Raw genomic sequence first — 14715 nt, 5'->3', positions numbered from 1 at the left:
AAAATCTCATACTGACAAAGCACAGTCTGCATTATTTAAAATAACCATGTGGAAAAAAGAGATAGAGATAGATAGAGATCAAAACCTTATAGGGCTTATACTCGAAGGTTTACCCCTTACACAGGGACAGAGCAAACTTTTGTGTGTTTAATTACCGGAAACGCTTTTGGGTTTTAGCTTTGTGCCACAGAAAAACACGCTTGACAACAGAAACCTCCTGAAAAAAAAGAAGGGGCTGCCATGTTCTCTCTGCATTTCTTCAGATTCAGTTAATTTTTTTTTCCTCTGAGGGCAGGAACGATGGTTGTGCTACATGATCAGATGACAGCAGAATTCCATTTCTATGCACCATCATTCTACAGGCAGTAATATGCACTCCAATGTACTTTGCAAACTTTGCAAGACTTTAGGGAAGTATAGACTGGGATGGCTTGTCTACTTGAGCTATTGTTGCATTATGAATGACTACATATAGCTCTAAAGTGGTTGCTGGAATCTGCATGTAACCCAACCCTAAGAGGGAAACTCTAAACTGCAAACATCTCCACGTCAGAGGAGCCGACATGGCACATAACAGAGTGCACTGAGGCTGTTAAGTGCTCTGATCGAATAAAAGCAAAGAGACAGCAGCAGAGCAAGTGAGAGAGAGAGAGAATGGCTTAATTGGCCCATCCAGAGGATACAGAAAACAAAACCAAACCCAACAAACAAGGAAAACCAAACAGCAAGAGGAGAGGACCAACACGGCAAGACGGAGGGGAGGGAGGGACACGCAAACAGCACTCCACACAATTACAGCCCAGCTTGCAAAGAGCCACCCACAGAAACCACAATAACCACTTTGCAATAAAAAACAGTAGATATACAGTACATGATATACAGTGCACAAGTGCAATGTGTGTATGTGGGCAAGTAGGCGTGCTGCAGAGTGTTTCTGAAACATTTATTCTGTGTGTTGTCAGTGTAACTCTGCTATCAGTTAGAGGTGTGAGATGTGTGCGTCTGTCTCTGTGTATAATGTGCCGATGTTTCTATGTATACTGTGTGTTATGTCTGTCACAGGGAAAGCAGGGGGACTCACTCCCAGGGGCGGCGCTTGCATTGGCAGTGGAGAGAACTACGTGAGTGGGGGTAGAAATATTGGTTACGTCATGGAGCTGGCTGAGCACAGAGGAGCGCCGTCTCACTGCACCCTGAAACGAACCACTCCTCTTGAATGTACTCACTACCTCCATCTGCAGGAGAGAGAGAGAACCATAACACACACACATACTTCAGAGAGGAAAGGACAGAGCAAGAGGAGAAATCCAGGAGGAGAATAAATTTGTGGTAACACTGTACCAAGTGAAAATTGTTATAGCATATAAAAATGGCTCTTGGCCATGTGGACATTCACAATAAAGCAGCTTTAAAGTACAGACACAAACATTCTTTAGTATAAGCATCAAAACACACTTTCAAGTCCATCAGAACAATATGCTATGACTGTTTCTAATCAATTCGACTTTAGCCCTCAAAAATCTGGTACATTCCTTCGTTATGCACTAGGGATGTAACCAAATATGAATTTGCAAATACTATTTGCAATGAACAAATAACGTAAACAGAAATAAAAACCAGCACTATTTTTGGGCATCTGGTTAAGACTACAGGTGTTTATCAGGACTAGGATCAGGATGTTGCAACAGAAAAGTAGCACGAGAGGAGGTTTTTTTTACTTTCCTGAGCCAAGCAAGCAGTAAGATGGGCAGCTCCAATGTTCCCAAGAACTTGTTCAGTTACCATTAATATGAGTCACTGCAAAATTAATTTACGGTGTTAATTTATTCATTCTTAGTAACTGGCTGATCAGGGTCATATTGGTTTGAATTAAACTATTAGTTTGTTTGTGTTTTGTAAAGCAGAACTCATTAAATTTGTAAGATAATAGTGTGGGGTAAGTACAACACAAAATAATAAGTGTGCAAGTGGGATTGAGAGAAATTCTTGAATGTAGCAGAGGTTGAGGCTGTTAGAGCCAGAATTCAGAGACTATACTGACAGAGCTGACAGCTTCTCCGGTGTTTTCATATTAAGATTAGGATTCATATTTAACTAGGGAAAAAGTAATAACAAACTAACTTTCCAGTTTGGGTAATGCCCACTATGGATATAAATCAGAATACAGACATGAACATATGGAACATTTAACAAATACGATGTCAATATGTTACACACCTATTATGGGCAAAACTGCAGAGGCTGTGTGTGAACATATAAGTTCAACACTTCAAAACATAGTCTCTAGCCTTAAAAAACTATTACACCAAATGATTAAACTTTCGGACAACAAAAATTAGCCCTTCATTTAAGAATTACGGTAAAACCTCTTGTTCACCTGCAGGGGAATCAGTGCTCCATTAATCTGATTATCTCTTTCAGAAGAGCAGTCATGATGGCTGGAGTGAACACTCTTAGCGAGAGTCACCCTTGAATTAAAGCCTTGATCAGATTCAGTTGACGGATGATATGAGCTTTGCTGCTATAATGTGTGTTGTGTTTTGCCAACTCTGTGTCAAGCAAGGAGAGGATCAATGCAAATTTTGTAAGGGGCTTTGTTAGCACTTCTGTGATGCCACTCATATGTTAAACCTTGCAGTCTTCATCCATCATAGTCATGTATATGTGCATTTTAGTGAGTACAGCAATAAATGAAAGACAATGTAAGTGTTAGCAATCCCTAAAGACTGGGCATTTCTGTGAGTGTGACTATGTGTGCTCATACTTCTGGAAGTCCTGTTCTCTCTCAGACTATTTGCTCAGCTACTTTACAACTGCAAAATATGTGTGTGAACTTTAAAACTATGAGTAATTATTTGTAGATAAGATGCAAGCCCTGGGACAACCCCTCAAACCTGTAGTCTATAGACATAATCATCCTAGAGGGATTCATGGACCACCATGAGTCCATAAAAAAATTGGTGTCCATTACAAAAAGTGGTGAAAATCACCATCAACTGTGTTAAATTCTAATATGGCTAGTACATTTTTAATTTATTTTATGTATAAAAGGTTGTAACTGCAATATAAATACAGTGCTGTTATTTTTCACATTGCGTACCTAATTTCATTTCTCTGGCTGAAACATTTTAGGATGGCTCCAATACGGGCATAGTAAGTGCATAGGTGCCGCATATTTGAAATTATGGCTTGATTATTAAAATGTGCTCCTGCAAAAGGGGTTAGAGGACGTCTATAGCGTAGGATCACAAAGTGCATTTTAATTTGAATTAAAATTTTTATGTTATTTTTTATCTATCAATTAGTCCCTTCTAAAAACTATTGGAACGCCTATTCTGTTTTTTGTTCTATACACAAACATCACAGCTTAGTCAAGATTTGCTATGAGATTACCAAGATAACAGCAGTGCAGCAGTTTTAAAGCCAATCAAGACGACAAGAAATATTTTGTTCAGAAAGTTGTACTGCAGTTTATCCCAATATCAATATTAAACTGTCATATAATATAGAATAAAATTCTACCATATTCTAGAAGGTGTCAGCTAACAAAAGTTTTTGATAATCATTGTAAATAAAAATAATTGTTTAAACCCTATAACATCCCAAGACTCATGTACAAACCTTACTCTTGAAACCACTAATTCCACTGTAGTTAATGAATAATTCATACTACGTACAGAATAACATGCTTTTTGCTGAATAATTGAACAATCAGGGACTTGAAGGAGTTAATTTAATCATACACTTTGTCCACACTGTTCATTCTCTGAGTCTGAGTCTGCAGATCCTGTCTGAGCTACAGTCTACTTTTTACAGGGCTCTACACATACTGTCATCTGTCTCAGTGTTGTGTTCTGTGCATCCTTTTTGGATTCCTCTATTTTTTTTGCACCAGCTCACGTTCTATCATTCACTCAGCCTATTATCCAGGTCTGGTAAACCACAACTGGCTTCAAGGAAACCAATTTAACAACCACACTCTGCAAAGTCCTAGCTAAGAGCCCACAGACATCATCACACATCTCCTCATAGTGTCTTGAGGGGGAGAGACAGAGCACTTCAAAGCTCTTCTACTGTGCTCAGCTGTCTCTTTCCTACCTGTGCTATTACATGTTTAAGAGGCAGAAAGAAGTAAAAAGCACTGTTCCAACAGTAAGAACACATTCAATATAACACACACACACACACACACACACACACACACACACACACACACAAACACACACACACATACAGTAAGTCTGCATACAAAGCTTTGTCCATCTGGATATCCAAGACGACAATCAAACATCAATCATCAATCAATTAGTGTTGGTCAGATAGGTGACCTGCTTTTGTGAATTTATTGCTCCATATAAAAAAATCCCTGTATAAGACACACCTTTTTTTGGTAAAAGAAGGGATTAATTAAATAAAGTTAAAGCAGGGAGGTAGATTAATAGTAAGGAAAAAACCAACAAAATAGTTTTGATATTGGTTGAAGTAAGTGTGAGAGTCTTTATGGTGGACGCTGAATCAGAGTCAGGTGTAAAAAAGAGAAAGACTCTTGTATACATAATCATACACCATGTTTACAAGGATAATAAATAAAATAAAATAAAAAACTTTCTAATTTGTTAGTATGGTAGTATTGTATCATAATAGTTGTTAAAATGTTAAACATTTAAATTATATAGCAATAAAAAGCCCTTATTGTCAAAATTAAGAAGAGCAGTACAAGGATGTTCCATAGACTCCGACTGGATGAACCCTGTAGCACAGAGGTAAAAGTAAAACTAAGCAATTAAGACCTCTAAAGGACTCCACTTACATAACAGAATAAGAGAGTAACACAGATCTGAACAGGAGAGGGGTTTTATAAATCACTGTCAGAGAAATCTATTCTCATTTTAGTAAAGGGTCCCAGAGTCAACAGAAAAAAAGACAAAGAGGTAATGAGTTGATGTTTTGCTGACTCTTAGAAAGCATCTAGAAAGAAAGGAGAGGTAGACCAAGCAAAAAAACAAACAAAAAAAAAACAATATTCTTTGACAATGATGATATTCTACTTTCCACAAATACCAAAGCAACTAGAACTAATAGCACTACTTCTACCAATGAATGGGGTCAGGGGAGAGAGGCTACAGGCACACACACAGCACCTGAGTCTGGATGCGGTTGAGGCCTCTGAACCAGAGGATCTGGCCTCTGCGTAGCTCTCTTTCAGCATGGTCAATCTCCTCCTCATCCTCAGCCAGCTCATCCTCAGTCATCTCATCTGTGCCTGGTCCTGTACCTGCCTCTTTCAGACACTTCAGATGACTGGTGGGCACTGTGGCAATAACCTGGAGCACAGAAAAAGATGGTAATATTTAACATTTTAAATGGGTAGAGAAAAATGGCTGTATGTTTAAAAATATGTATGTACTACTAAGCTTGTGTCAGCGACTGCTTTCAGTTAAAAAGAAACAAAAACAAAATGTATTTTCCATGTAGAATTTAAAGCTTTGATTTTTGGGTCCTATCTATTGTGTTCCTGTGGTGTGAGGAAGAATTAATCTACTGGCTCCGTCTGTTTATAGAACCTGTTTTTGAGTGCATGATACATAACAAATATGTTTTACTTGATTCAGTTCATTAACATTTGTCTCTCCTTCATCTCCTTACCTGACCCCACAGAAGCTCTCCAACTCCGACAAAGAGGCACCACAGCCACTGCTCCATGTTGAGAGGGGCACAGCTAAAGGGCTTACCTCCAAACTGCACTATAATAATCTGCACAGTGAACACACACAAATCACAGGCCACACAGAACTATGCATGAAAGCCTTCTCCTAACTTCACCCTATGAATATCACAGTCGAGACACAATCAGAGCCAGTCACACTTCATGTTAATTCTTAATTGCTTTAAAGGTACTAAGTGTGAGACCTGCACGCCGAAGGTGCCCAGCACGATGCTGCAGAATATAGGGTTACCAAAGATGCCATCAAACACATTCCTCTCTCCATGAATCTTGCGAGCATTGATCTCATTGAAAAGCTGCATGAGGACGAAGGTGTTAAAGATGATTGTGTAGTGCTCAGTGGGGGGCGAGTGCAGTGGAGCATTGCGCCCGCTGTCAATGTTAAAGATCTTTTCTCCTGCACGGAATAAAAGAGGCACAGGAGATGGGGTCAAAGTTAGGACAAATTTAATGTTTCAAAATTAAAATGAAACTTTTTTGCTTTTTTAAATGTAATAATAATAAAAGTGACAGAAAATTACAGAAAATATTATTAATGTACTAAAATATTAGTTATTTATAAATGCAAATATTATTAATTATAAATTAATTATTGATTATTAATTTTAAAATATCATATAAATATTAATCGTATAAACAAAACTACTAATTTTAACTACTATTATTTTTTAATAAAACAATTTTTACTTAATATATCTGTTTAACAACCTGTGGTTGTTAAATGTTCAGCAGTTCAGTCTTATATTTGCATAATTCATACTTACCACAAAGTTTTATATTTGTATATTTTAATAAATATTGTTTTGATTCCTAATAACTGAGATAATACAATAAACGTAATTGTCTTTGAAATACAATCAATTGGACTAAGTATCTGATTATTCTTTACTCATTTCTAAATTTATATCTTTACCAACAAAGAGCAGAGTGAAGATGATAACAAGCTGATAGACGCCATGCCCCAGGATGTTCTTCATCATGGTGAGGGAGATGAGGGGGTTGTTACGGCCATAGGGTTTTCTCAATAGCAAGGCTTCAGTGGGTGGTTCAGTGGCCAGGGCAAGTGATGCAAATGTGTCCATAATCAGGTTCACCCATAGCATCTGCACTGCTTTCAGAGGAGAGTCCTGCATAAACATGCACAATGATATTCATAAATAAATGCAATTTTCTGTCTTGGAATTCCAGTGATCATTATTATCATTAGATGTGAGAATGTTTAATGCACAGTACTAACAACCTCCAGTAGGGGGAACAGCACACAGACTAATGCTTTTCCCACAATCCCCTGCCTGCCAGTGAGGTGCAATGCAGTAGGTTCTAGTAACCTGCTACAGAGCTAAATGGTGATAGGTCTTCACACTGCAGAAATACACACTTTCCACAGCAATGCAGTCACTGGCTTTTAAATTTTTGTTTAAAAAGTATCAAAGTTTGTGCCAAGTGTATGTGTACACAGAATATAAACTGTGTGCAGTATGTTTGTGTATTACCTGTGTAATACAGGCACCGGTGAAGGCCACTATGACGGCCACCACATTGACAGTTAGCTGAAACTGCAGGAATTTTGAGATGCTGTCATAGACATTCCGACCCCACATGACTGCCTTCACAATGCTACTGAAATTATCATCAGTCAGGATGATATCTGAGGCCTCTTTAGCTACATCAGTTCCAGCTATGCCCTAAAAAATAGAGGAATATAGAAAGTCAGTCAGAGACAATGGAAGCTAGAGAGATACAGAAAAAAGCGAAAAACACGTGTAATACTTGTACTATAAAGCACATTTCTTACAAATTTGAACATTTTGTGCAATAAATAACAAACAACAAATGTATTAATAGGAATGCATTTATACCATTCAACCTCCTATAATGAGCATGAGTATTAGTAGACATTTTGATAGTATCATTTTATGGTAATCATTATTACTGATACTGACTTAATGAGTAAAGTACTTATTAATAAGCATTTGAAATCTTATGGAACATTCTGTTAAGCTCTGAGTGCACAGACCAGTACCAAGTCTCATGCTACAATAACACATATAGTGATTTTATCACTGCAAGTCACCATAAGGTGACTGAGGTCGCCAGTATACATCCCTAACACTGCTTGCCATTGTAATAAAATTGATCAGTGGAAATGAAACGTTCTGTAGGTAGAGTATTTGTATATAAAATTCATTAGTGTATATATGCATCATATCATACAAGATAAATGGGAAGCACTGTGTGCTCTATTTTCTTCTCTCCCATTGGAATTCACCCCATCAAGTCGTTCCATATTTGCCTAAAGTTATACTTTTCTCAACTCTGTCATGTCACTGGACATGCCCATAGTTTTGGTAGTGGCACAGACTGAGCATCCTAAAACAAACCTCCTGACATCTTGGGCCATCTCGGGCCACCAGAACTTCCCCTGGAGGAGTGAGAGGCTTAGACTGATGACAGGGTGACCAGTGCCAACAGAGGTATGGTTTGGTTGATGAGGGTCATGCTTCGAGATGAAAGTATGAACCGAACATTGGGTGGACATTCCAGTGGTGGATGGACAGGATTTCCCTCTTCAGGTGTCCACTGAATGGGACTGACGATCATGGAGAATGGAAGGATGGTCACTGGTTGCTCAGATTCCTCGTCAAGCGTGTGGATGCAGGATAAAGCATCAGCTTTCTTGTTCTTCACTCCTGAACGGTAGGTGATGGTGAAGTTGAAACGAGTGAAGAACAAGGCCCAGCAAGCTTGACGAGGGTTCAACCTTTGAGCGTCTCAGAGATATATTCAATTCTTGTGATCCGTGAATACTGTAAATGGGGATTGGGCGCCCTCTAACCAGTGTCTCCATTCTTCCAGGGCCAGTTTTATGGCTAGGAGTTTGCGGTTACCTACTGTATGTCATAGTTGACCTCTGCCGGGGTGAACCTGCGGAAGAAGAAGGCACATGAATGGAGTACATGGGTCTTACTGTGGGGTTGTGAAAGAAATGCCCCGACACCTGTAGAGGAGGCGTCTACTTCTACAGTGAAGCGAAGTTGTGGATTAGGATTAATGAGTACTGGACCTTGGGTGAAGGCTTCTTTCAGCTCTTTGAAGGCCTTCATAGCTAAGGGAGACCAGGGCAGGGACTTCGGTTTGCCTCGGAGGAGTGAGGTGAGGGGTGTGACTATGAGGCTGAAGTTGTGGATAAACCGTCTGCAGAAGTTAGCAAATCCCAGGAAGCGTTGAATCTCTTTGATGGTGCTGGGAATTGGCCAATTCTGAACTGCTTTCACCTTCCCCTCATCCATAGAAATTCCAGTAGATGATACCATATATCTTAGAAAGGCTACACACTTTTCGGCTTTGAAGGACAAATGGTGTTCCCGGAGCTTCCGTAGGACTCAGTGATGTGTTGGATATGTTCTGGTAAAGATTTAGAAAAGATGAGGATATCGTTGATATAGACAATCACGAGCTGATTCAGGAAGTCCCGGAACACATGGTGCATAAAGTCCTGGCGCGTTCACTAAGCCATACAGCATCACCAAATATTCGTAGTGGAATGTCGGTGTCACAAACGCCGTCTTCCACTGGCCAGGTTGTATGCACTTCTTAGATCAAGCTTAGTGAAGATCTTGCAGTTACATAGTTGTTCCAAGGCAATTGGGACGAGGGGAAGGGGGTAACGGAACTTGGTGGTGATACTGTTGAGTAACCGGTAATCAATACATGGTTGGAGGCCTCCGTCCTTCTTAGCTACAGTATGAAGAAGAAGCTGGAAGCGGCTGGAGCGGTAGATGGATGGACATAGCCTTGAGCGAAAGCTTCTTGGATGTACTCTTCCATGGCCTTTTGTTCGGGCATTGACAGAGGGTAGATCCTTCCTCTGGGCACTGGTTCACCTGGTAGGAGATCAATCGTACAATCCCATGGCCTATGAGGTGGTAGCTATGAAGCTCTCTTGGGACAGAATATGTCGGCATACTCCTGATATTTGACTGGAATCCTGGAGGGAATATTCTGGTGAGGGCTTTAAATAGAAGTGGTACATACTAGTACTCTGGATATGGATGGACTACGTCATAACGGCGGTTGAGGGAAACAGGTCGACAAACAGTGAGACAAACCGGTTTCCCAAGAGAGCTCTCGGTGGTGTTGTATAAGCCACGAACACCCGAGGATGATGTCCAAAGTGGAATTCTCCAGAACCAGAAGGGTGATGTACTCCACATGCAGTGCTCCCACTGTCAGCATCACAGGTCCTGCACTATGGTGTATGTTGGTTCTGTTTAATGGTTTGACGGTGATGGAATGGGCTTAGAGTGCCTTTGGAACTCTGATCTTGGGAATCTGAAGGGAGTTACATAGTCTCGTGGAGATAAAGTTACCGGCTGAACCGGAGTCGGGGAGAGCTGAAATAGAGATAGAGTGATGGAGAAAAGATATCCAAATTTGAGTTTGTAATGGTGAGTAAAGGGATGGCTCAGACTGGATAACACTCACCGGGTGTCGTGGTGGGCGGATGGAGCATGAGGTGATAGTATGCTCTAAAGCACCACAGTAAAGACACAATCCTTGATTAATTCTCCGCTGGCGCTCTGACAGTGAGAGACGAGTGGAGTCCACCTGCATGGGTGTAGGTTCTGGAGGAGCAAACTCTTGTCGGCTGGGAGAAACGGGTGGTGAATTTTCCATCGTTAGACAACTTAGTCGGCGATGGACAGGTGAATGAATTTCTCCAATTACATTAGATCATCATAAGAGGTGAGATGGATCCGTAATGAAGGATTCAATCCGTTATGATATGCTGTCCTCAACGCCGCTTCATTACACCCACTCACAGCAGCTAGAGTGCGAAACTTCAGGGCATAGTCAGTCACGTTCATGTTACCTTGTTGTAAGTGATACAATTCGTCACGTGCCTAGGAATCCGCACCAGAAATATGAAAAACGTTCTTGAAATGAGAGAGAAATAATTGATGATGACTGTACCGTCGGGGAGTTTTGTTGCCACAACGAATCTGCCCATTGGAGAGCCTTCCCTCGGAGATGTGAAATGATGACAGCAATTTTAGAGCGTTCGGTGGGGTATTGTTGAGGTTGCTGCTCAAACACGAGTGAGCATTGAAGCAGAAATCCGGTGCAATTCTCCGACCAAACCAGAGAAGGCGCCGGGTTGGCCATGGGGGATGCGACTACGGTGGCAGAGGAAGACGGTGCTGTGACAGGTGCGGTGGTGCTGGATTGTACCGATGAGCGAAGAAGATCCACTAGTTTGAGAATGGGATCTGATGGATGGGATGTTCATCTTGCTTCCGGTATTAGGTCTGGTCTTCTGTAATGATATACATGCTACGGACCAAGGTAAGCAAAACAGAGTGAGGTTTATTGAAGTCCGCGAACATATATATATCAGGAAAGAACAGTATGAAGCACCACAGTGTAGCAGCACACACAAACACACACGCAGGGGATATCACAGGAATCCGAGTCAATGAATCCTTAACTTGAGGAAGTAGATATAGGAGTGAATCCTGTCGCTCCGAAAGCGAGGATGAAGGAAGGGTAGCCGATTGCTGGAAGACAAACGGGAGTCTGGAGCTTGAATGACTGCAGAGAAAATGTTGTTAGTACATAACGAGACCAGACAATGAGTGAGTGACTGAGAGTGGCCTATATACTGTGTGTTGATTAGAGAATGAGGAACAGAAGGTGCTGATTAGTACTCAGGTGAATGTGAATGCTGGTGAGTGAGGGAAGGACCTGGTGACTCTGTGACACCACATCAGTCATCAGAATGCTTTTACTCATATTAGTGGAATTTGCCAGCTCTACAACATAGCATCAGTGCTCAGTGCCCGCATAATGAAGTGCTCACTCTCAAATGTGAACGTTTCTCTGCATGCTCACTTCACTGATCCATGCTTGCAAATACATTTGTGTGTGGTTCCTCACAGTAATCTATAATGATGATACTCATTGATACTACTCTGCACACCCAAGACAGCTGCCACCCTACACTCTATTGAAGACATTGTTTAAATGCCATAAGATGTTCTTCAGGTTACTTTTATTAACAGGATACTTGTATTATATAAATAATAGTCAATAGTGCAAAATCTGTATAAATAGTTGCCCCAAAACCAACTGTTGTGGAAGCATACAATGTACAAGTTGGATGTCATATAGGACCACAACAATATGTATTACTTATTGTCAAACATAGTTTATGTGTCTGTGTGTAAAAAAAAACAACAACTGAAAAATCAAGAAAAAGGCAGAGAAGTCATTTTGTTGTAGTAGCGCCTGCTGGGAGATCATTAACAAAGTACAATAGTAGACATGGATTTTCTCTGGTATAATTAGTCACAAAACACAGAGGACTCTCTTTAAAAAGAGCAGTGCAGGATAGAGACATTAGTGTAGAAGATGACTAGATACAAAGAAGGGTATATAGATAGATAGATGAAAACTGTAAAATAGCTGAACTCACCATGGCAAAGCCGACATCAGCTTTCTTAAGAGCCGGTCCATCATTGGTCCCATCACCAGTTACTGCCACCACCTGCCTCTGCTCCAGCACAGTGCTGTCAATGATGCCTGCAGATTATCAGCAAAGTTAATCACTGAACATGAATAAATTCTGTATAACTAACTCAGTATAGCTTAATGGAACTGAGACAAATGTTCGCTGTTTTTACTGAGAGTGAATGAAGCTGCCTTCTAACCTTTAACAAGAGTGTGTTTGTCAGTAGGTGAGGAGCGGGCCAGGACTCTTAGTTTGGGCCAGACCTTATCAATCCTCTCCTGCTCAATCTGAAATATGCAAAACCACCAGATGCCATATAATGTCATTGGATGATATGCTATTGAAATTCATCATATAATAACTGTATAACCCAATAACACCATTCTTTGTATATGATAGTATCTGGCTATTTCTACAAAATATATGTTCTCTAATTTTACGCTCACTTGTTTCTGTCTCTTTCTTTTCTTTATTTTTCCTTCTTTGTAAAGTAAACAATCTTCATAATAAAATTTACAGTATAGATATTTATAAAATACAATGATATCCCATTAGTAAATTATAATTCTAGAACTCAATAATAAATAACCGAAATATTCAATTCCAAAAAAAAAACAAAAAAACATTAGAGACTCTCTGGCTGTTCTCCAGGCTTTGCATTCTAGTTTACTTATTCAATGTATAAGAAGGATTCACCTCTCCTTTCTCATTCCTGATTCGTCGATTGAAGTCCTTGCCGTCTATACACAAGAAGTCATCACCTGGCTGAATGATACCACATTTGGCGGCGATGGCTCGTGCTGTGTTGATATTGTCACCAGTGACCATGCGCACAGTGATACCTGCTCTCTGGCATTTTCGGATAGCTTCGGGGACCTTCAGTTGGATAAAACATACAAATTCACAAGTTAATCTAATTACATACAACTCAGAATCGTGACACTGTAAAATGCACTATATACAATTTCTATTCAGGTGGGGTTTGGATTTCTGGACATATGGCTGTTTATTAATGTGGCTGGACTATGGTAATTATGATTGATTCACATAAGATAAAAGATTTCTGTATAAGTCACAGACATGAGAGTATTTTCACAATATACACATAGTTGCCAGATTAAATACAACATACACCTCATTGTAATATAAACACACTGTTTTATTTGTAAGTATAACTGCTTATTTTTGGGCTTGTGTTTATGCAAGTTGCATTTGAACATTAGTAAAGCAAATGACCATAACAGGTTTGTAGGTTATATTTGTGATACCTATTTGTGCTATTTTTTTTTTTTTTTTGACAAAAAGGCCATTCAATTTTTATCTATTTTTATACGTATGTATTTGACCAATACATGATTTAGTTTTGATTTGTTTTCTTTTGGAAACAGTGGAACAGACCAATTCCTGAAATTTATTTATATTATAGAAAAACCTATCCTACAGGATTAATGAAATATTTACCAACCTGCCAACTCAGACAAGATATATTGCGCCTGGGGCTATGTCTACTTTTCATTTTTTTTTTTTGGTTAAATATAGCCTAGGGTTAACCCTAACCCTAACCTTTTCACCCATGTACACATGCATTCAATTCAGGATTTGGACAGGACTAAAATCACAGAGAAGCTAATCCAATTTAAATAGGGTTTAAAACTACTTTTTCCAAAACTTCAGCTATATTTTTGCTTTTAGCATACCTCAGGCCTCACAGGATCCTCAATTCCAACAACACCAATGCATGTGTGGTCAGTAACAATATCAGCCTCATTGTCCCACTCCGGTTCCGGCTTGCCAGGAAGATCACGATAGGCAATGCAGATGGTGCGCAGGCCTTCACACGCCATTGGCTCGATCACTTTTTTCACCATCTCATCCCGGTCCCTTGGCCTGAAGCTTCGCACTTCACCCCCTGCTCCTACAATGGATGAACACCTGAAGGAATAAAACAAAAAAGAGACAAGTAAGCAAACTAACAGTAAAAAGAGGTCAATACAACTCACCTATACTATATAAAATATAATTAATTGAATATGGGCAAATAATATGGTGTAGAACTATTCAAATCAGACACCAGTAACAGAATAAATTCCATGCAAAAAGGTTTAACATTTTGTAACTGATATAAAATTTATATTTTGATATATTATCAAAGCAATGCTACAATCCAGAATTACTCACTTTTTCAGGAGGATTTCAGAGGCTCCTTTGCTGTAAAGACGGAAGTTGCCATCTGGAAGCTGCACCACAGTGCTCATGGACTTACGGACAGAATTAAAGGTGTAGACCTTGTAGAGCTTCTCCTCTGGGATCTGTTCACGGATGGGTGCATAGTCTCGCTTCAGGTCCAGCACAAAGCCCAACAAACCACACTCTGTCTTATTCCCCACCTGCTTAGGCAGGCCACCTTCTACATCAGGAGGCTGGAGGAAAGAATGAGGGAAGAAAATAAATTTAGGTGCAAACAGGTTTTTGTTTAACT

At 39.9% G+C, this 14715-nt stretch overlaps 1 protein-coding gene across 6 annotated transcripts in view; it reads right to left on the bottom strand.

The window, feature by feature from the left end:
- Positions 1-14715, bottom strand: part of atp2b3b (ATPase plasma membrane Ca2+ transporting 3b) — a 43704-nt gene that overhangs the window by 8310 nt on the left and 20679 nt on the right. For 3 of the 6 annotated variants that reach the window (XM_060895149.1, XM_060895150.1, XM_060895151.1), the window contains 11 exons: positions 14415-14656; positions 13934-14168; positions 12933-13112; positions 12436-12523; positions 12201-12307; positions 7219-7410; positions 6639-6852; positions 5911-6122; positions 5647-5754; positions 5142-5324; positions 1082-1235 (listed from right to left, as the gene is read on the bottom strand). In XM_060895149.1, the coding sequence (XP_060751132.1) occupies positions 1082-1235; positions 5142-5324; positions 5647-5754; positions 5911-6122; positions 6639-6852; positions 7219-7410; positions 12201-12307; positions 12436-12523; positions 12933-13112; positions 13934-14168; positions 14415-14656 (1915 nt within the window). The remainder of the gene's footprint in view (positions 1-1081; positions 1236-5141; positions 5325-5646; positions 5755-5910; positions 6123-6638; positions 6853-7218; positions 7411-12200; positions 12308-12435; positions 12524-12932; positions 13113-13933; positions 14169-14414; positions 14657-14715) is intronic. The other 3 variants (XM_060895147.1, XM_060895148.1, XM_060895152.1) reach the window with 2 other exon arrangements.

The sequence above is a fragment of the Tachysurus vachellii genome, chromosome 19 (assembly GCF_030014155.1).
Source record: "Tachysurus vachellii isolate PV-2020 chromosome 19, HZAU_Pvac_v1, whole genome shotgun sequence".
Taxonomy (NCBI): Eukaryota; Metazoa; Chordata; class Actinopteri; order Siluriformes; family Bagridae; genus Tachysurus; species Tachysurus vachellii.
The sequence above is the reverse complement of the archived record's forward strand: the minus strand, read 5'-3'. Positions and strand labels throughout refer to the sequence as shown.